General features: G+C 48.2%; 1 protein-coding gene across 1 annotated transcript in view; it reads right to left on the reverse strand.

Moving 5' to 3' along the window:
- The window catches only part of ATM (ATM serine/threonine kinase), a 1399724-nt gene that overhangs the window by 325667 nt on the left and 1051546 nt on the right, over positions 1–22511 (reverse strand). The window contains exon 44 of the mRNA XM_086935231.1: positions 6320–6424. Within this exon, the coding sequence (XP_086791357.1) occupies positions 6320–6424 (105 nt within the window). The remainder of the gene's footprint in view (positions 1–6319; positions 6425–22511) is intronic.

The following is a 22511-nucleotide window of genomic DNA, read 5'->3' on the forward strand; positions in this document are numbered from 1 at the left end:
TCCTTTAGGTCTAAAGTTGCGAGAAAATCCCCCTGACTGAGCAACGGGAGCACTTGCTGCAGGGTCAGCATATGGAAGTGCTCCGATAGGATGTACTGGTTGAGGGGTCTGAGGTCCAGTATGGGTCTGAGGGACCGGTCCTTTTTTGGTATCAAGAATTACAGGGAGTAAACTCCTGTGCCTCTTTCCTGCACAGGCACGAGCTCTATTGCCCCTTTTTGCAGCATGACGAGGACCTCCTGCTGCAATAAGTGCAAATGCTCGGCGGACATAGGACAGTGTCTTGGGGGTATGTTGGGTGGAGTGGATGTTAACTCCAGACAATAACCGTACTGTATAAGCTGTCTGACCCACCTGTCTGTGGTGATGGTTCTCCAGACCGGCAGGAACTGCTGAAGTCTCCCCCCGACCGGTGTTGTGCGGTCGGGGGGCAGTGACAAGGCGTCACTGTTTGCTGGTGGCAGAGGATCTGGAGTTGTTGTTTCCACGACCCCTGCCTTTGGCGCTGTTTCCACGATATCCACCTCGACCTTTGTTGGTGTATGTGGACTGTGTGTTGCCTTTGTAGTACTGCGTGGTTTGGGAGAGCTGGCCTCTGGAAACGCCTCTGGTGCTTGAGCGACGAAAAGACCCACCCCTGAATTGCTGGGACTGTAAGGCACCCATGGACTTAGCAGTTTCAGTGTCCTTCTTAATCTTTTCTAAGGTGGTGTCAACCTCTGGGCCAAACAGGTGATCTGGATTTACTGTTTGATTAAGGATGGTGGTCTGTATCTCTGGCTTAAATCCAGAGATTCTGAGCCAGGCATGTCGTCTCAGCATGACACTAGTGTTGACAGCCCTGGCTGCGGTGTCAGCCGCGTCCAGTGCACATTTAATTGAAGCATTAGAGATCAGCTTCCCCTCTTGAATAAGCATCTCAGCTGCCTCCTTGTATTCATCTGGCAGGTGTTGCAACAGGGTCTCCAGTGTGTCATAGTGTGCCCTGTCATACCTCGCTAGAAGCGCTTGCGTATTGGAAATGCGCCAGATGTTGGCCGCTTGTGCTGCAACTCTTTTCCCTGATGCCTCAAACACCTTAGATTCCTTGTCTGGGGAAGGAGCATCACCCGTTATCTGAGAATTAGCCCTCTTCCGGGCATTCGAGACGACAAGAGAGTCCAGAGGCAACTGTCCTTTAATGTAGGTAGGATCAGTAGGCGCTGGTTTATACTTTTTGTCAATCCTAGGGTTTATCACCCTGGCTCTGGTAGGCTCCTTAAAGATCTCCCCAGCATGTTTTAAGACACCTTTTAACATAGGTAGAGTCTTGACAGTTCTCTCTGAGACTGAAAAGGTATCAAAAAGGAAATCGACGTCAATAGGGTCAGCATGGAGCTGAACGTTGTGATTTTTAGCCGCCCGTTCAATGAGGGCATTGAACGCTGCTGAATCCTCTGTAGGTGATGTCTTCACAGAATAAAGTTGAGTGTCTTGTCCAGAATTAGGATCACCTGGGTCAGCACCAGCAGCCCAGGGTTCATTGGTATCATCAGGGTCTGTATAGACAGGATAGCTGTACTCATCCTCATCATCACCCTCCCCAGCGTCCACATCAGAGTAAGTGGGCGAGACATCATGAGTCTGTGGAGAAAGTGGTTCCACAAGGACAGGAGTGGAAGCAGAGTCCTTCTTTCTTTTTAGAGGAATCTTGTAGGACTCCATTGGTTGTTCCGGGGCAATTTTTTGCTTGTGGAGGGAAAGTCTGCCCGTTTCGGCATCAATAAAATGTTCTTGTTGTTCTTCTACCGAAGATTGCCGATGCTTCAAGGTGGAAACAACCGTTGACGACTTCGGCACCGAGGACACCTTCTCGGGGACGCTGGCGACCGCTCTAGGGGTGAAAGCCTTCGGCGCCACCTTCGGCGGCAACGTGAAGTGAATGGGCGTCGACGCCTTGTGAGGTTTCTCGACCGGCTTCGAAGGTGGAGGATCTCTTGGTCCGACAGCCGAGGCCTTCTCCTTGATGCGCTGTAGGGAGTCCGTCATTTGCTTGGTGAAAGCGGCGGACGGGCGCGCCGAGTCGACGGGATCCTTCGAGGCCCCACTAGGAGTGGACTCTCGGGGTGCGCCGCTCTTGGCCTTGTCATGTTGACGCGGAGTCTCGAGAACCTTCGGGTCACCGAATCCTTTGTTGGTGTCGACCGCCTTCGGCGCAGACTTACTCGGCTCGACCACCTTGACTTTAGTCTTTGGCGCGGCAGACTTCGTCTCGACGCCCTTGACTTGAGCCTTCGTATCGACAACACCCTTCTGCTTCTTCGGCGCCGAGGGCTCCGAGGCCTTGGATCCGACCAAAGTAATGCGCACTTTCGGTTTCGTGGCGGGCACCAGTGCTGTTGCTTGTGTCGAGACAGTAGGTTTCACTTTCGGTTTCGATTTTCCAGGGTGCGGCTCAACAGCAATGTCCGTGGCCGAGCCCAAAGGCGGGGCCGTAGAACCCATCGTAAGATCTTGGGTAAGGCCTAGTGACGATCCCTCGACCTGAGCCTTATGAATCGGTACGGCCCCAGTGTCAGTGCGAGGTAGCTCTTCGTCCGAGCTATCTTCCATGGCCCCAAAGGCCCCGTCGCCGTCCCCTACCTCGTCGACGACTTCTTCAGCTTCGAACATTTCAGCGTCCGCGTCATAGTTATAGTCGACCTCCGACGCGGGATTCAACAGGTTTTCAACAACTTCCCGGTCAGCTTCCTCCTCAACATCCCCGGCATCGAAAATGTCCGCAGGCGCCGATGCAGTGTGCCGGGCCTCCTGGCGCGCAGCTCGTCGATGTTTAAGCGTCTTCTTGGACCTGAAACGGGAACAAGCCATGCAACTGGCTTCATCATGGTCCGGCGACAGACACTTGTTGCACACCGGGTGGACGTCGATGTGGGGATACTTTGAGTTGCAGACGGGACATCTCTTGAACGGACTCCGTTCCATGATGAGTAGTCGATAGGGTCTGTGGTGCCGACTGGGCCCTCCGCGCCGAAAGCACACGGTTCTATGGAATCCGGCTCGGAACCGAGCTGGAAGAATTTAGGCACCGCACACAAGACTATACCGACGAAGAAACTAAAGACCTTTTGGCCTTAAGAAAGTTTTTTATCGATTCCGACTAGAGGAACCAATATACATCAGAACCCAATGGCGGAAAAGAACAATCTGAGGATGGAGTCGATGCCCATGCGCACTGTAGTCCAGGGGAGGAGCCACCTATCTCGTGGTACTTCGAAGACTCTTCCAGGACAACAATGTGCGATCATCCGGACCCAACACTAGGCGGCGATCTATGCACAGATATGAATTCAGCAGCCCTACATGCCAAGAACAGATGCATACTGGTAAGTATCATATTCGATCCTGTCTACACAGACCCTGATGATACCAATGAACCCTGGGAGGCTGATGCTGACCCAGGTGATCCTCATTCTGCCCCAGACACTCAACTCTATTCTGTGAAAACGTCGCCTACAGAGGATTCAGCAGCGTTTAATGCCCTCATTGAACGGGCGGCTAAAAACCATGACGTCCAGCTCCTTGCTGACCCCATTGACGTGGACTTTCTTTTTGATACCTTTTCCGTCTCGAACCTGACGGCTTACATGGATCCCTGAACAGGGTTTTGCCCAAGCCCGCAGGAGGACGTCCATGAGATCTTCATTGAAAGGAAGACCAGGCTCTGCACTCGAGTGCCCTGGCTGGAGCACCTCCGTCAAGATATTTGTCTTAACCTCCATGGTTGGTATCAGTGACCTCTGCCGCCCTCCTCATCACTATGGAGAAGGGCACACTTTCTTCAGTGGCTGTGCGGGCTGAGAAGACTAACTCAAATTTTGTTGACTTGTCAAGTTCACTGCGCCCTCCAATTCTTTGTACCAGTTTTCAAGACTGCCTTTTGAAACAGATCCATTCTCCTTTGGCCTGTATGGGGAGGATCCAGACCAGGGAGCCCTTTACCCAATCCTTTCCAGAGGCTATGACTGGATGAAACTGCTGAAGCAGAGTAGGAGTTGGTCCTGCCCCTGGGAACTCAGGGAGGCATGAAGAAGGAGCCTGTGCCGGGGCTGGAGTGCTGGAGAGGGTCCTAAATGGGAGGGGGTAGTCCTGCGCTCCTTTCGGGGACTTGAAAGAAAAGTAAAGTTGCGGGCGCTTTGTTTTATTTGGACTTACCTGATGAAAACTTTGATTTTTGAAGATGAGCAGTTGCGGGAGCAGAGGGAACAAGGTTGTCCCCGAAAGTGGGACTGACACGGACGCTTGTGTTGTAGCACTTCAAGGAGCTTCAGCTACCTTCCCCGAATAGCATTCAGGTGCATCGACTGACAAAGATTTGGAGTTGTGAGCAGACCCCAACTACCAAAGAAAAACCAATTGAGGATCAGTCACAGACATCGGACTGTAACATTCCACGCAAGGTTTAAAACCCATACGTTTTGGAAGGGAAGTCTCTTCTGGAATTATTATTTATATCCCAAATGTAACATGTGTGAGGGGTAACCGACATGGAATGGTGAGTCCTTTAAAGACATCTTACATCTGGGCATTTCTTTTGAATCTTCGGTTTCTCTCTGATCCCGCTTTTGAACAAAGGGACTAATGTTTCTTTTCGAATTAGGAGATGTCACTACTATAGCAGTTGCAGTTTAAGGCATGTTAACATTTGTGCTAGATCCCGGTTCCTCCCATACTGCCTTTCCATCTGTATCTTCTTTACGATTAGAGGCTGACCTGCAAATGTAAATGCAAGTCTAGGTGTTCAGTATCATTACAAAATTACATGGTATGTTGAACCTTCTAATACATGCCATATGTCAGAACCCCTTTCAGTAGGAGCAAACGGGCACAACTGTGAGGTCTGAGACCGTTACTCCTGGGGCCCAACCTACTGTGGATCTAGAGCAATTGGGCCACGTCCCCCTTTAAGCACATGTGCAATGGCCAGATTGGCACAGCTAACTTCATTGAAGGTTCCTCTGGTAAATGGGATCACCGGCTTACACATTGCACACACGCAAAGGTCTGATTGGCACAGTTAACTTTCACAGCGGACCCTCTGACATACACACCGCACAAGGGTGATGGCCCGACTGGCACCTCAGTCCTCTCCTCACACCAGACTACAGGGATCCAATCACCAGGATCCCCCTCTGGACTGCGCTCCATCCGGCAATCTCTTCTTCCTCACTCCTCTACCTCCACATGCTCCTCCGGTCAGACCTGGGTCTCTCAAAACGGAACCCAGAATCTTCCATGTATTTTACCATTCACAGGCACACGTACATCCAGCACATGCATACAATACACAAGCACTGCACAGAACTAGCTAGTAGTCTTGTGTAGGCCAAGAGGAGTTAAGCACACAGCAGCAGAACTTTACATGAGTTAGCCTGCATGCCACGCTACAATGACACAAGTAAAATAAAAAGTTCCTGCTCGCTCCTACCGATCACTACATGGCACACTGCCACCACTGCGCTCATGCTACTTAACTCCTGGCAATGGCAGTAGCTTTTCACCACTATAAGGGTAGTGCTTTGGGCAATCCTTCTGGTCCAAAAAAAACGCAATCCATGAGACAGGTCAATGTCATGGTGCACACACCTTCTGTTTGCCCATGACAACAAAAATCCAGGGATCCAGACATAATTGCAGCTGGGGCACTAACTGTAAGAGTACACATCTGTCACCATGCGAGAAACTTTTCCATCCCAACACCATGCCACAAGTAACATTAAAATGCATTTGGATACAAGTTTGTAGCTTGCTAAAAGTGTAAGTTTGCTATAAATGCTGCCAGTGTTTGGACTCATTGGTAATAATTTAAACAATCTTGAGTTGAAGCAAATCGGAGGATCCAGGCGTGAAGCCAAACACCGATCTCAGCTACTCCTCATTAAATGATATGTAAACAACCTTGCATCAAGCCATTCTTGCTACTGTGAATGAACTAATGCTTCTGGTTCTACAGAGAAAGAATCCAGTTAGAAAAGCAAACAGATGTTGTCTTCGCTCAGTGATGAACCCTCCTCAAGAGTTCATTCCAACACCATCCACATCAGTGCAATACTAGTGCAATATACACTGACCTCAGTCTTGGGGGACAGCACTAGCATCTCCTGACAGAGATGGTGAACGTCTTCTTTATATACTAATAATACAGACTCCTGGCGTTAGGACGATCTAGTTACAGTTTACTATGAGCTTTGGTTGTCAAAGAAGAGCTGCAAAATTTTGCAAGCTTCAAATCTAAACTTTACATTTGTATATAAAAAAATAGAACATACGTCATTCTTACCTGGCATATTTTACGCTTTCATGAAAGCCACAAAATTCTTTGTCTCTTAACGACTGCAAAGCAGAATACAATGATTCATGGTAACCTGGACCAGGCGCCTCATTTCTTATGAATAAGAATATGAAATAAGAAAAGAAGCAAGGAAAAAAAAGCAAAATGTAATTTAAAGACCTGGTATGAATACTGTGCAGTATTATGCAATGTAAATATTACAATTTTAACATTGTATTGTACATGTTTTTGTCCTATCTGTATCATCAAGATCAATAATACTACGTAATCTAGAACTAGAACAGCCCTGAATAAGAAACTATACATATCTACAATAAAGAGAAATGTACAAACAAGCAGTTTACAAGAAAAAGCCCTAACTTAAAAAGGGAGATACTTGGTATGCCAACATTTACTTTAAAAGATCTCAAAGCCTGTGATGGGAGTCATGGAAGGCCACGGAAATTTGCACACCCTGCCAGTGCTGTTGCCAGTGCTGCTAAATGAAGTATATATTAAAATTGTGAACAATCTGTTGCTGTGCTTTTCTGAAAAGTAGAGAGACAGAGCCACCATGTGGTAGACTGTCAGAAATGAGTGCCAATGCGGAGTACTGGCAAATACGGAAAAAATAAAACTCTGTTCAAAACTGTACAACATGTCTGCCAAGTACCAATGAGTGAATACGCATTAAGCCACCTGATCTACTGTAGCAAAAATAGTGTAACAAAAATAGTGATATTGGAAATTGGGGAATTTGACAAAATGAGAAGATGTGCTAGATGTGAACCTGCGGGCCTTGAGATACCAGACCAGGGCAACTATGTTGGTTTGTGTGTGCGCACGTGTGTGGCATTCCTGCATTAGTATGGCTCCTGCACCTGTGTGTCATGGCATTTCTCCTCCTGCAAACTTGTTCTGCCAGGTGTCTTGCATGCTGCCAGCTGAGCAGAAAAGTGCATGTGACAGACCATAATTCCCACCCGCCCAATCACAAAAATATTAAGTTCATGTGGGAGGAGCGCGGCTAGGTGAAAGTAAAAAAAGATATTTTCATTATTTTTCTTCACTACATATACAGCCACCACCTGTACCACTAGTTGCCAAAAATTGTATTTCATATTGTTTTCAACATTGTGCTATACCCTTTTTGGCCCTCAGAAGAAAGAGTTACTAAGAAAATGTTACTTATCTGTAACTTAAGTACGTACAGTACGGATATTAAGTACAGTGTACAGATGTTTCTTAGATTCCCATGTCTGAATCACTCCTCAATGTTATGCGGGGAAAGCCCAGGTACACCTAAATAATCAGAATATTAATATGCTCTGCAGGACATTCAATACTACGAGTAGCATATAAACATGATATTTATAAACGTGATTTTCAGGCAAGGAGGTGGATGTGCTCTGAAAACCCTAACATTGTTTTGTAGCACAAGTGCAAAATAGGCATAGAAAGAGCAGTGAATAAAAAGTGCAGGAGGGAGGATTGCTTTTAAATCAAGCAGCATACCAACACTAGAAAAATTGAGTCACAGGGAAGCAACTTTCCTTTCCTTGCATGGGACCTTCCATAGATTCATATTATTTATTCTGAGCAGCAGGCTATGAAAGATCAAAAGGCATGGGTGGAACATTCTTCCCTTACTGAAACAGATACTGAGGCACCATTTGTCCCACTGCATTATCACTTTTTGATTGAATATGCAGGCAGTAATATTTGGCCAAGGTATGGCTAGTTGGCCATTTCGCCATGAAACAAATATCCAGGAGGGTGGACTCCTAAGCATAGTATTGCAGCTGCTGGCTCCTTCCCTCAAAGAGTGGTCTGTAACTCTTCCTGTATGCATTTGGCCTGCCCTGGCATTGTAGAGGGAGGTGCAGGCAGCCACTTTTTTGGCTCTGCCTAATCAAAGACTGTTTGATCTTTTTTAGCCAGTCCAACGTTTACAAACAGCTGTCTGTCTACCTGAATGATCCTTTCTGTCCAAGTAAAACGATAACCATTTCAGGAAAGTGCAATGTTCTCACTGACTGAATTGGGCTTGAATAGAATGTGCAGAACCATAGGCTCACTGAGGAGGCAAAACCTCAGATAGGATTCAGTGTATTTTTTTTAAAAAACAATTTTATTGGTTTTAATACACAAAACAGAAAGACAATAGGCACGTGTAAGTTTCAAGGTTACAATCATCAAATAGCGTCAATATAATTGATTCATTTCTCTCCTAGCTCCCATCTCTACTTCCATAATGTTTATTCCGTACCACACCCCCCTCCCCCCCGCCCCCCCTCCGATTATTCAACCCTCTTCAGAGTCGTCATCTGAGCTTTCATCGTCCGACTCGGGAACAGGGTCACAGATATCCCCTCTATATGAATTCCAATTGTTCCAGATTTTGGTCCATTTGCGAGGGCATTTCCTATTCATATACACCGCTCTTTCCGTAATCATTGTCATGTCCATATCGGATTCAGTGTAATTTTTTAATGAGTGCAACGGTTCTGTAATAGTAAATTAGAAATGGGCTCATCAGCTTTCGATCGTAGCTTCCTTGATAGTACATATCCTTTTTAATTTCCTTTGCAGCAGTTTAGGGCCCTTTCTCTGAAATGCTTTGTAGACTGTGCACAGTGACTTAAATGCTATCCTTTCCGTTATTGGGAGCCAATAGAGCGTTCATAGCTATAGGAGGAGGATGAATTTCTTGGTCTGTTCAGTGTTAGTTTTGCGACTGCTCCTTGTACTCTGCACAGTCTTTTTATTACGTAGTATGGTACTCCCAGCAACAGAGCATTGCAGTAATCAAGCCTACTTAAGATGGCACTTTGCCCTATCAGTGTTCTAGCCTGTGTAGGTAAAATAGCTAAGAGTTTCCTTAGGTTGTGGAGTAGTGCAAAGCAAGTAGCTGCCGTCTTGTTCTCTAATAAAAGAGAGAGGGACCCCAGAACCAAATGGATAGGGTACCACACCTGACTTTCGTCAAAAAAGATTCCCTTTGGGCACCTTCTACTTGAAATAACAATCCTCACATCCACATAATGCACAGTAGACTTATATCCGTCTTTAAATCGACTGCAATCAAGACATCAGCTAATGCACGAGTACTTAACACATCGAGCATTGGGTTCATTTCATTAATGCACGCGGTAAGATAACGACTCCAACAGGCACACCACGTGACTTCAAATAATGCACGTCACTCGCTTCTACCAATTAAAATTAATAATGATCTCGATTAGACTGGAGTCAAGCGCTTCTAATAGCGGGCGTATCTCTCCTTCAATATCAGAATATCTTCATTCCGCGTGCAGTCCCATTCGTCTCACAGTGACTAGTCTAGACGGATATAAGTCTACTGTGCATTATTCACAAGCACCTGTGTTTGGAGGATAGAAGTGTGGAAGACATTCAGCAATTTCCCGGGTTTTAATGATACCGATTCTAGTGTGACTACGTTTGGATTAGCGAGCTAGATCTGTATGCTCCGTCCATTTTATACAAATTCCTTGATTGTCGCTGGACGAGAATTTCTTAACAGGAGGTGTATACCCATCGGTCAGAAGGGACTTAACTAAACCAGATTAGAGAACCATTGGGGCGACATTATATGTTATCCTGATGAAGGTGGTCATATACCTATATCCACCGAAACGCGTCAATGCCAAAGGAGAAATACACCATACATGAACTGGGGATAATTCTGACCTTTTGGCTGAATTAATTTTCTGTTTTGTATCTCCTTTTTTACTAATAGGAAATTTGTGATTTTTTGTGTATAATTTTCCTTCTTTTAATGTCTGTCTCCCAATTTTTAATTGAATTTTAATTGCGTATAAATAAAAAGTGCAGAACTATATTTTATAACAGTTTTGTTATATTTGTTGCATTGCTTCTACAGTTTTCCACAGTTTTGTTTAAGTGTATGTTCGCTATTTGTTTTATGTGGATGTAAGGATTGTTATTTCAAGTACAAGGTGCACAAAGGGAATCTTTTTTGACGGCTGCCGTCTTGTTGACATGGCTCTCTAAGGATAGCTTATTATCAAAAGTTACCCAAATACTGCAGACCATACGTGAGGCTTTTAAGTCTCTAACAACCAGAAATTAGTCAGGAGTTTTCTTGAGGCTTTATTGGCTGAGCAGCGGAGAATTATTTTTATATCTAAATTAAATTCTAAAGAGCTGTTGCTGAGCCATTTTGCAATGTCCCTCAGAAAGTTGTTGAAGGAGCCAAGTGATTCTAGCTTATTGTTTCCTAGGGATAATATCAATCGTGTATCATCTGCATAGTTGACAACACTAATATCATAAGATCTTATAAGAGTTATTACTGGACGGTTATAGATATTGAAAAGGAGCGGCCATAGCATCGAACCCCAGGGAACTCTGTTTCGAAATAAATCTTAACGATATGGGGGTAGAGAAATGGCTTGACTTCTATTGGTCAGGTATGATCCTATCCATATAAGCGCTATTCCATCTATTCCAGTCTTTCTTCATCTTACCAGGAATACCTTGTGATTAACCGTGTCAAATGCAACCGATAGGTAAAAAAATATCAAAACCGCTGTTTGACCTCTATCTGCTGTCATCTGGAGTTCATCCATAGCCAGTACCAATGCTGATTTAGAGCCATGAGCTGGCCTAAAGCCAAATTGCTCCTCTTCTAGAAGGTTTTGGCCTTTCAGATGCCCTACAATCTCTTGCTTATGTACCGTTCCCGAATTTTCACAGCAAACTGTAACTGAGATATCCGTCTGTAATTACTGAGAATCAAAGGGGCACTTATGGCCTTTTTTAATAGGGGAGTTGCTATTGTTTTTTCCCCAAGCCAGAGGAACTTGACCAGATTCCAATGACTGATTACAAATCTTTAGTAATGGTGGATACAACTCCTTGGCTAGGCACTTCCACATTCTATTCAGTAATGGGTCTAGTATACAGCCTCATGAAGTACACATGGCTATAGAACTGAAGCTTTCTTCATCATTAAATCAAATATTTCTAGCGTTTTGGGGCACATATTTGAGATATCAGCCACTCTGAGGACATTCAGTACTGACTGATCTATCGTTGGAGTGGTATGTTCAATGTCCACAAAAATGTATTAATCTGTTCTTAAAGAACAAGACTAGGTCATCAAAAGGTACTTGAGAGGGTTTAGTCGTGTGCCTGACACAATCTGGATTCGTCAGTTCCCGCATGATGTCAAATATCTTTTTTTAAATTAATGCAGCCGCTATGATTGTCTTAGCATGGTAATTCTTTTTTGCCTTGCATTACTGTAATGGTTTGCTGTTAGCCGCCAATGAGGGGATCATTGCCAGACTACAAGTTGTGCAGAACACGGCTGCACGCCTCGTTCTCAATGCCCCGGCCCGTACTTCCTCAAAACCACTACTAAATAAACTTCACTGGCTCACAGTGAAACAGAGGGTGATGTTTAAAACGTGCTGCATCATCCATAAGTGCCTCACTGGTAAAGGTCCTGATTACTTAACCAAAAAATTCATTCCTTACATCCCCTCAAGATCTCTGAGATCTGGAGATCGAGAATTGTTATGTGTCAAGGGGGAAGGGCTTTGTCAGTAGCAGGCCCGAAGCTCTGGAATGAACTCCCTTATGATATCAGAGTTTGTAAGGAACACTTTCCCTTTAGGAAAAAAACTAAAAACTTTCCTGTTTAATTACTAGTTCTGGTTGGGCAATTGATAATATTAGACAGGGCCTTTTCGTTCTCAGATGCTGCCAAAGGCGCGGAGATACTCCTCAGGGAGTCGATTCCCAGCGCGGTACAAGTCTGTAAATAAATAAATAAAAATATCTCTTTTTTAAATTCATTTAGCACAATCTATAATAGTTGTTTGTCCTCTTCTAAGAAGGATTTGCGCCATTTCCTTTCAAACTTTTTACATACTTGTTTTGTTACTTTTAGTAGTTCTGTGTACCAAGGTGATGAAGGCCTTTGACAGGTTTTGCTATTTGTCATGGGTATGTCCTTATCCAAAGACTCTAGGCTCTTAGCATATAAGGAGTCACAGTTCTCATCTGTTGTCTTCAAGGGGTCAACGCATGTGGCCCATCCAAATACCTTTCAGTCTATTCGGTTTATGCCTCGTCTTAGCAGGTTCCTCATTCTGAATTAGGAGTTTATTTGCCTTTATATGAAAAACCACCAGGACATGGTCAGTTCAGATCAACTGAGTATTGCACTCCACGAAAATGAGAAGATAAGATCTAAAGTATGTCCGCTCTGGTGTGTTGTGCCATGTACTAGTTGATGTAGACCCATTATTGTGCATGACCGTTACAATTCTTTTAAGTGTTGTAACTTTCTCTCTTCTACCCGCGTATTAAAATCCCCCAAAAGGAATACATTTGAGTGTGTCAGGGCCATGTTAGAGACAAGTTCTATAAAAGGTTGTAGGTAGGGGCTTACCCAGGCAGACGGTAGCATAGGATTCCAGAAAATATACTAACTTTGTCCGCCTTTAACGTGAAGCCCATTAGTTTGTCTAAGTGTAAGGTGGCGAAAAATGCACATCCTTATATGGCTGGCGGTGTCTTTCAGACACCGACACCATATTGAACCCTTTTCCGCCAGGTCGACATGTCGACCGGGCAGAAAAGCGGCGGACCCCCCAGCCATTGTAATATGGCGGGGGGTCTTTTCTACAGGGGTGACGGGCGGAGAAGTGTGGCTCACTGGTTAGAGCGGCAGACTTTGAAGCAGAGAGACGCGGCAGGGTCTTGGCCTCAATGTCCACGGTCTCGATAATTCTCGCCTCAGCGCCTACTCTAATCATGGGTCTCACGCTGCGACTCTGGGCAATAGTTTGCTTAATCTCCACAACGGCCCCTACAACACTGGGATGCCTGGCTTCACCTTGGGGGTGCCCAGGAGGGGCATCTCACAGGGAGAGCCAGGAAGGGTTCCACAACGTTATACAGCGCCGGGACGCCCCGTTGGGGCAGCTGTGCGCTTTACAAAATACACTACATTGCCCCCGTCGGGCCGGCGGTGACTACCGCCAGCCCGGTGGGGGCAATCTGACCGCCATCCTAATGGGGCCCCTAGTTTGGTTTAAATCCTTATAGTTATGAAAGATAACGGATTGTGTGCTACTTAACTGGAAGATCGACATTTTCATATCTACAATCTACTAGTAGGCAGCCATAGAAAATACTGGGGAATTGTAGTGGCAAATGTACACTATTATTTAAGGCCTTAGTACAATTCATCCACATGCCTGTAGTAGATGCACATATGTAAATATTGGGAATTCAGGCACTCCAGAGCATGAACAAACTGGTGAATAAGAGGGTTAACTCTGATACAACCTGCAAAGATCTCTCGTACAATCTGGCTTTCAGTGGACTAAGCGAAAATCAAGTGTGTTCCTATTCAGAGCAAACTTGACAACTTGATAACTAACACTAGAAAGGAAATATATGGAAATGAATAAACTATTTGGTGAAAGAGATGAAAAAGTCACTTCTGAGCATTGCGATGTATGCATAGTTTGCATTAGATTCCCAACATCTATCCCTCTATTCAACTTGTATCGTCTACAATGCCCTCACAACCTGAATCTGTAAACTTCTCAGCTCCTTTGGTGATATTTACCTCTTAATATCAGAATTTTGCAGACATTGCAGCATTGCAACACTGCTTCAAAATCACTGTCTGACTTGAATCACTCTTTTCAAAAGGATGCAACCAGATAAGACCAAGTGGAAGTCATAATGACGGAACAATCACATGACTAGTTTGAATTGGCCCCCTGGGGTGTCCACCCGGAACAGCTTCAAGTGGCATTATGGGCATACATTGAGGGTGAACAATACTGGTAATGCTGTAATATTGTACATATTAGGGGCATATCAGAAGAAGTCTCCAATGCCTAGCTAGAAAGCCACAACCAGGCCTTACTAACACTGGATAGAACACACATGGCTTCCTCAATCTATCCAGACAAAAAAAATCTAGTCCCTGATGGACTAATGTCCACTACATCCAAAAGAACGAAAATATCCTGGTGAAAGCTAGGAAAAAAAAATTCCAGTTCAAAGGCAATAAAACGTTACTATTTCAAGAAGCCTTAGCAATGACTTCAGATCAACACCATGAGATGAAGGTAGCTGCGGCATTCCTGAGATTGCAACACATTTCTTACAGATGGGGGTTCCCTCCAGATTGCTTTATAAGCTAGGGGAATCAACCCTCTGTGAAAACAATGATGGAGACGTTATGGTCTTGGGCATGGAAATTACAGAACCCGCAGAATCTGATATTGCACACAAGTCACCCAACAGTACAAGTACAGGTAATTGCAGATTTTGTCCAAGAAGCAAACAAGCCGCAAAATTTACTAAAAGACTACAGGGAGATATTTCGGGACTAGACTCTTCTGAAAAGTGTTGACATGGACTTGCTACTCCATGGGCTTTAGACTAACCATGCAATCTCCTTAATGTTATTGCAAGACAGTGCTTGACAGACCCTTCTTGCTCTTCTTAACCTTCCCACAATAACTATAGGTCTTAAGGTGTGCTATGTATAATAAGGGTTAAGGGGTCTTTGATAATTCAGTCTTGCTTTGTGTAACCTGTAGAAGGATTCTTAAAATCACCTCAAATAAGGCCTGTCCTTAGTTCTGGCAGAAATCCCCTTTTGGCCCATTGAGTTCACTCTGTGGGCACACAATGTTCTTTTATGTTCCTAATGTTATTCCCACTAACATTTGCTCTTAGCCTTTTTATCTCTTCTATACCTCTTGAGAGAGAACGTATCATGCAACTTTTCACTTACACAACCCAGATATATACGCATCACAGATATGTACCGAGATTTCCCCTTTACTGGTGGATGGATTTTCTTTCTCAGATCAAACTGGCCAGTTAATTTGCACTTCTCTCCTGCATCTTGTGTCTCATTGCTTAGATATGATATAGTTTAGTCACCACTCGACCTTAAAGTAGTGCCTCTGAAAGTATAGGGATTTAGGTCTCCAATTGAAAGAAGGGCTCACCTCTGATGGCTCCATAGTAAAGAGCCTTTGTGCTCAGCCAGAGGTGTGTCAAGATAATGAGCAGTCCCGTCAATGTGGTCACTCAAAACCAGTTTTGGGGGTAGCTTTTCTCTCACCGAGGTTGGTGTCAGCCTGGCTAAGGGGACAAAGACTGGGCGTCACTTAACATTTATTTGTGGAAGAGAAGGTTCTTTTGAGATAAATTTAGCACCAGAGCCCACCTTAAATGGTCTTCCTGCCAGGGAACGAAAACAACTCCCCACTCCTAGGCCATTGCTTCTGACTGGGGGCAGTTTTCACACCTCATTCACACCTAATACAGGCCAAGACGGTACTATACAGTTAATGCAATTTAGCATTCAGAAACAACAGGCAGGGTAAATACAACTTTATAAAAGTAATATTTCAAACATATTTAATAAAAATATGACTTCGCGAATCGACTGGATTATATTTGAATGTAAAAATAAGTTTTGGAACGGAGTCTGTAGCCGGTACATGCCAAAAGGTATAGATTAAAGCATTTCATCTATACTTTCAGTTTTCCTATGAGCCAGCTATGGCCTGACTAGTGATAGTGTCATTTTAGGCTTAGTCACTGGGGGAACATGCCATTTCTAATCACTCACATGTTCGATTCTTGAATATGACGCACCCTCCCTTGTGGGCAGCAAGGTGTGTTTGAGGGTGACTTATTCAATATTTAAAATCAGGTTTTCCGGCAGGTCTGTGCAGCAGGGTTCAAGCTGTCAGCTACAAAGGATGAATCCGAAACCATGTTTTCACTTCCACTGTAGTGAGTGGCACAATAGGTGCTGTAATCCACATATACCGGGCGTGACTGCAATCACTTAACGAGACTTCACAGCCACCCGACTGCCCCTGGATTGATTCGGCGGCGATCTTTACCCTGTAATTAGGTTCCTCCTACGGGACCCTGGCAGTGGATCGGTCGTTCCGACCCTGCTCCACCAACTCCGCATTGAGTAAGCCAGAGGCAAACTGCAGTTTGGGGCTCCGATACTGCACCTCCGCCTACCACCCACCCTTCGTTCTCCAAATCATGTCTTCCAAATGAACACCGCATCAGGAATTCCCGAGCCTTAAAGAACAGTACACCGGACAGTACAAAGTGTACTGTTCATTGCCCACATCACTGCCCAAACTGGGAACCCGGTCCTGATGAAGATCCTGACTAGATGCACAAGTTACTACTTGTGTAACGATATATCTGTAAGAGACATTAGTTAGTGATAGATTCCCCAGGCGTCAGACTGGATAATATCCCCAGGCGTCAGACTGGATCCGGAAATTTTTGCGTAGCAATACTCCTGCGCGTCGGTAGGCGTCGTCCGCGGCTCTGCGTCCGTCGTCGGCGTCGTTAGCGCCGGAATGACGTCGTCGGAGTACTTAGACGCCGCCCATGCGCGCTGTCGTCAGTTCTGATACACAGCTTTTCCGCGCCAGATACGCAGAGCCATGATAGAAATAACACTGGTGCCATGAAACTAGGGCCCTGAAAGGGGATGACCTTAACCCTAGATATCGGTTCGCAGAACGGGGAGGATGGGTGGGTCGGTAAGGAATCTATCACTAACTAATGTCTCTTACAGATATATCGTTACACAAGTAGTAACTTGTGCATCTGAAAGAGACACGTTAGTGTAGATTCCTTACCATTAGAATAGATACCCTAGCAATACCAACCCCGGTGGTGGGTCTGCGAACCAATAATCACACCAGAAAGTCCTGGAGGACGGAACGGCCAAAGAAGCCATCCCTCCGGACCTCGGCCCACAGCAGTTGTAGCCGAAGTGGTCCGAGTAGAATGAGCCCGCAATCCAGCAGGGGGCTCCTTTTTGGCCATGGAGCAGCATGCCTGGATACACAAGATGATCCACCGCAAGATGGTCCTCTTGTGCACCGCCTTTCCCTTCTTAGCGCCCACGTAACCAACGAAGAGTTGGTCATCCACCCGGAACTGGCGTGTGTGATTAGATAATAAGAGAGCGCACGTTTTGGGTCCAGACGGTGGAGCCTCTCTTCCTCTTTCGAGGGATGCGGAGGCGGAAAGAAGGTGGGCAAGGCAATGGACTGCCCGATGTGGAAGGCCGTGACAACCTTGGGCAAGAAGGAAGGTCTTGTTCGCAACACAACCTTGTCCGGATGACCAGTAGAAGAAAGAGCCTGGAGCTCACTCACTCTCCTGGCAGAGGTGATGGCAACCAGGAAAGCAGTCTTCAGAGTAAGAAGACGGAGAGGACAGTTATGGAGCGGCTCAAAGGGAGCACACATGAGGTAAGTAAGCACAAGATTCAAGACCCACTGGGGCATCACGAAGGGAACAGGAGGAAACATGTGTGTGATGCCCTTCAATAATCTATTTACAATGGGGGACTTGAACAAGGAAGGCTGATCAGGTAGCCGTAAGAAGGCGGAAAGGGCAGAAAGGTACTCCTTGAGAGTGCCTAGAGCAGAGCTGTGCCGGGCAAGAGAAAGAAGAAAGAGGAGAACCTCAAAAAGGGGTGCAGAGAGTGGGTCCACAGCCTTTGCTGTGCACCATGCCACAAATCTGTTCCACCTGCAGGCGTATACCGAGTTTGTGGAGGGACACCTGGCTGCCAGACTGATATCACAGACTTCGGGAGGCAAGTCAAATGGCCTCAACTGCCGCCGCTCAATCTCCAAGCTTGTAGGTGGAGACTGGACAGGTTCGGGTGCAGAACCGTCCCCTGCTGCTGCGACAGAAGGTCCTCCCGAAGAGGCAGACGAATCGGGGGATCGACTGACATGCTGAGTAGCTCGGGATACCAGTATCTTCGTGCCCAGTCCGGAGCCACAAGGATCACCTGGGCCCGGTCGTGCCTGATCTTCTTCAGCACTCTGGGTAGAAGTGGTATAGGCGGAAAGGCGTACAACAGACCGCAACTCCACTCGCGACGAAAAGCGTCTCCGAGCAAGTGCCGCCTTGGAAATTCCAACGCGCAGAACTGATGACATTGCGCGTTCTCTTCTGTGGCGAATAGATCTAACCAAGGCTCTCCCCATTGCTGAAAGAGGCCTTGCGCCACGTCCGAGTTCAGACGCCATTCGTGATCCATCATGCACCGACGGCTGAGTTCGTCCGCCCTGGCATTCAGAGAGCCTGCCAGGTGTTGAACCACCAGGGTCACGCCCTGATGTTCCAGCCACTGCCAGAGGCGCAGAGCCTCCTGGCATAGGGTCCATGACCCCACCCCGCCCTGTTTGTTGCAGTAACACATGGCGGTGCTGTTGTCCGTGAACACCTGCACTACACTCCCCGGGACAGAGGGGAGGAATGCCTTCAGTGCTAGAAGAATCGCCCGCAGCTCCAAAAGGTTGATATGGAGCCGGGACACTGTCGGAGACCAGAGGCCTCTGATCACCGCCTCTCCCATGTGGCCTCCCCAGCCCTGGAGGGACGCGTCCGTCACAACCACGTGCTCCGGGTGGGGTAGGGAGAGGGATCTGCCACTGACCCAATCGCGGTCCGTGAGCCACCACTGCAGTTGTTTCGCAGTGCCCTCCGAGATCAAGACATGATCGGACAAGTTGCCCTGATGCTGGGCCCACTGAAACTTCAGGTCCCACTGCAGAGCCCGCATCCGCCACCGGGCGTGATGCACCAGAAGGATGCAGGAGGCCATCAGACCCAGAAGCCACAGCGTCAACCTGACCGAGACTCAGGATAAAGGCTGGAAGATTGGAATCAGAGCCTGTATATCCGAACCCGCTGTTCGGGTGGGTAAACCCGAAACTGCGCCGAGTCGAGAACCGCTCCGATGAAGAGGAGCTTCTGAGAGGGACACAGGTGCGACTTCGGCACGTTGATGGAGAACCCCAGCAAGTGCAGGAGGTCGGCCGTAGTCTGGAGGTGGCTGACGACTGTCTGGGGTGAGCCCGCCTTCAACAACCAGTCGTCGAGGTAGGGGAAGACTGACACCCCTAACCTGCGCAGATGAGCTGCGACCACCGCCATCACCTTCGTGAACACCCGTGGGGCGCTGGTAAGGCCCAAGGGGAGCACGGTAAACTGAAAGTGCTCGTGGCCTACCGTGAACCGCAGGTAACGCCGGTGGGCCGGCAGGACGGGGATGTGAAAGTAAGCATCCTGCAAGTCCAACGCTACCAGCCAGTCTCCAGGGTCTAGGGCAGCTAAGACCTGAGCCAAAGTTAGCATCTTGAACTTTTCCTTCCGGAGGAAGCCGTTGACGTTCCGCAGGTCCAAGATAGGGCGTAGGCCCCCTTTGCCCTTCTTGGGTACCAGAAAGTAGTGGGAGTAACAACCACACCCTACTTCCGGCCCAGGAACGCGCTCAATGGCCACCTTGGCCAAGAGGGCCGTGACTTCCTCTTGCAGAAGTTGCAGGTGATTCCCCGACACGTGGTGAAATTGCGGTGGCATGGCTGGAGGGGTCGCCTCGAAGGGAGGGAGTAGCCCCTTCGGACGATTTGCAGCCCCCACCTGTCCGACGTGACAGTGCGCCAGTGGGAGAGGTGATCCCACAGGCGTCACATGGGCCTGAAAACTCGGAAGGTTTTGAGGCGGGTGCAGCGGAGGGAGGTGTGGACTGGCCTCGCCGTTGTCCCCGACCACCGCCATGGCGGTTTCCACGGCCGCCACTGCATTATTGAACATTCTGCGGCGCGTGTCTGGCAGCACGTGTGGGGGCGCCCCTTCCTTGGCCACGAAAGGAGTGAAAGTCCTTAAAACGCTCAAGCGCATGGTCTGCCTTGTCGCCAAAGAGGCGACGGCCATCAAACGGCATGTCCAGCAAGGTGGCCTGGACATCGGCCGAAAAGTTGGCGGACCTCAACCAGACGTGGCGTCGAACCGCCACTGTCGTTGCCATCGCCCTGCCCATTGAGTCCGTGGTATCCAGCCCACACCGGATGGAATATCTCGCTGCATCTCGGCCCTCCACAAGGGCTTGGACCTCCACCGGACATTGTGGCAGCACCTCCGCGACCGTGTCCCACAGAGTGTGGGTGTAGCGGCCCAAGAGACACGCGGTATTGACAGACCGCAGCCCCAAACTCAGGGACAAGAACACTTTCTTCCCAAATTGTTCGTATCTCTTGGATTCCCGATCAGGGGAGCCGTCTGGAATGCAGTCGGGAAGTAGAGGCCTGTATAACCAGGCTCTCAGGGGTGGGGTGGGTGGACAAAAAGCAAGGGTCGCCTGAGGCCGGGCGGTAGCGTCTGGCCACGTTCCTATCCACAGGCGGACCTGTGGCAGGCTTGGACCAAGTGCCCACCAGAACGTCACATAAGGCCTCATTGAACGGCAGTAGAGGCTCATTGGAGCATGCCTGCGGTTTGAGTACCTCAGTGAGGAGGTTAGTCCTCACGGCCGCGACGGGGAGCTCAAGGTTTAAGGCCTTGGCCGCCCTCGTCAACACTAAGCTATAAGCAGCCCCCTCCTCCGTAGCCACGGTGGGAGGGGAGACAAATCCAGTGTCTGGCGAAGCGTCAAGACCACTGGCCTCCCCAAGCTCATATGTCCAGTCCTCAGACCCCTCCCAGTCACCCTCGCCACCCGTCTCCTGTAAAGCAGGCTCAGCAGATGGGGCCTCCTCATGGAAATAAAAATCTCCAAAGGCCGTCGGAAGCGGCACCGTTCCGGCGCCAGAGTTGGACGGAAGGTAGGACTGGGGACGGCGTCCACAGTGGGCGCGGGGGGCAACACCCTCGGGGCCGGCGCCAGTGAGGTCGACCGGCAACGACCCGGATCCGGAAGCGGATCCGGTGAAGTCCTGCGGCGCCGGGTCCAAAGTCGGCGTCGGGCCGAGGCACTCAACGGCACCGGGGCCGAAGCACCCGACCCGCTAGGGCCTCCAGACGGAACCGTCGGGCCCCAAGACGCTGCAGAACCTGACTGAGGAGGGAGGGACCTCATGGCCATGAGGTACCGCTCTATCTGCAGCGGCGTCGCGCCATGCCCACGGACCCGAAGGTGTGGGGCAGGCGGCGACACTTGCGACTCCGTCGGAGCCGTGGGGGTGGGGTCATCCGAACCCCGGGCCACATCGTGCGAGCGTCGGGGTGGGTCGGAGGAGCGATGACGCCTCTCCGACCTCTCATGCCTCTTACCTGAAGACTTGGATCCCGACGACTGATGTCCACTCCCGGAGCTGCGATGACTGTGACTCCGACCTCGCGATTGGTCCCTCGACCTCCCGTGGGACCGGGACCTGGAGCAGGGCGGGGCCGACTGCCGGAGCTCGAGCCGCTTGCTAGACCGCTCTCGCCTAGCTTTCGACGTCAAGGCCCGACAGTCGGAGCAGGTGCGGTCGTCGTGGTCGAGGCCTAGACACTTCAGGCACCGGCGATGGGGGTCAGTAACCGACATCAGTCGGTCGCACTTCGTGCAGGGTTTGAACCCGGGCATCCCTACCGGCACCGTTGGAGTCAGAGACTCGAAAAGAGAAATGATCAAAAGATCAAAAAAGTCTAGTCAAAAAATGACTAAGGGGTAGAGCTTCTCCAGATCTGCGCTAGCTGGCGCAGAAAAAAGAAGAACTGATGTCAGCGCGCATGGGCGGCGTCTAAGTACTCCGACGACCTCATTCCGGCGCTAACGACGCAGATGTCGGACGCGGAGCCTCGGACGACGCCTACCGACGCGCAGGGGTAATGCTACGCAAAAATTTCCGGTTCCAGTGGGATCCTGGGGATATTCTAAGGTAAGGAATCTATCACTAACGTGTGTCTCTTTCAGATAGGATCGAAACGCCGTCGACCCTATGTACACCGCGACTCACGGCGCACCCTCAACTTTGGTTCCCAAACGAATATCTGTTACCCATTCATTGATGACGAACCATTGCTTCTGTACATATTGTTTTTCACTTTGTCACATTGCGTCCTTTGCTGTGTTTTCCCACCTGTCACTCGCGCCGTCACTCTTTGTTTCACGAGCACCAAGTGCACAAAGCCCCCTTGGGTTGCCATCGCATTTTATGCCAACAGTGCTTTCACATCTGTCCTGTATAAGACGTGATTTTAATATATGATGCTACTTGCACTTTCTAAAATTGACACAGAGAGTCTCTCTTTTTTTCCACGTCCTTGTAATGTCTTGTACATGCACGTATATTTGCCTTTCTCAGTGAATCCGATTGAGATATTGTTGCTTGAA

This window comes from Lissotriton vulgaris, chromosome 8 (assembly GCF_964263255.1).
Source record: "Lissotriton vulgaris chromosome 8, aLisVul1.2, whole genome shotgun sequence".
NCBI lineage: Eukaryota > Metazoa > Chordata > Amphibia > Caudata > Salamandridae > Lissotriton > Lissotriton vulgaris.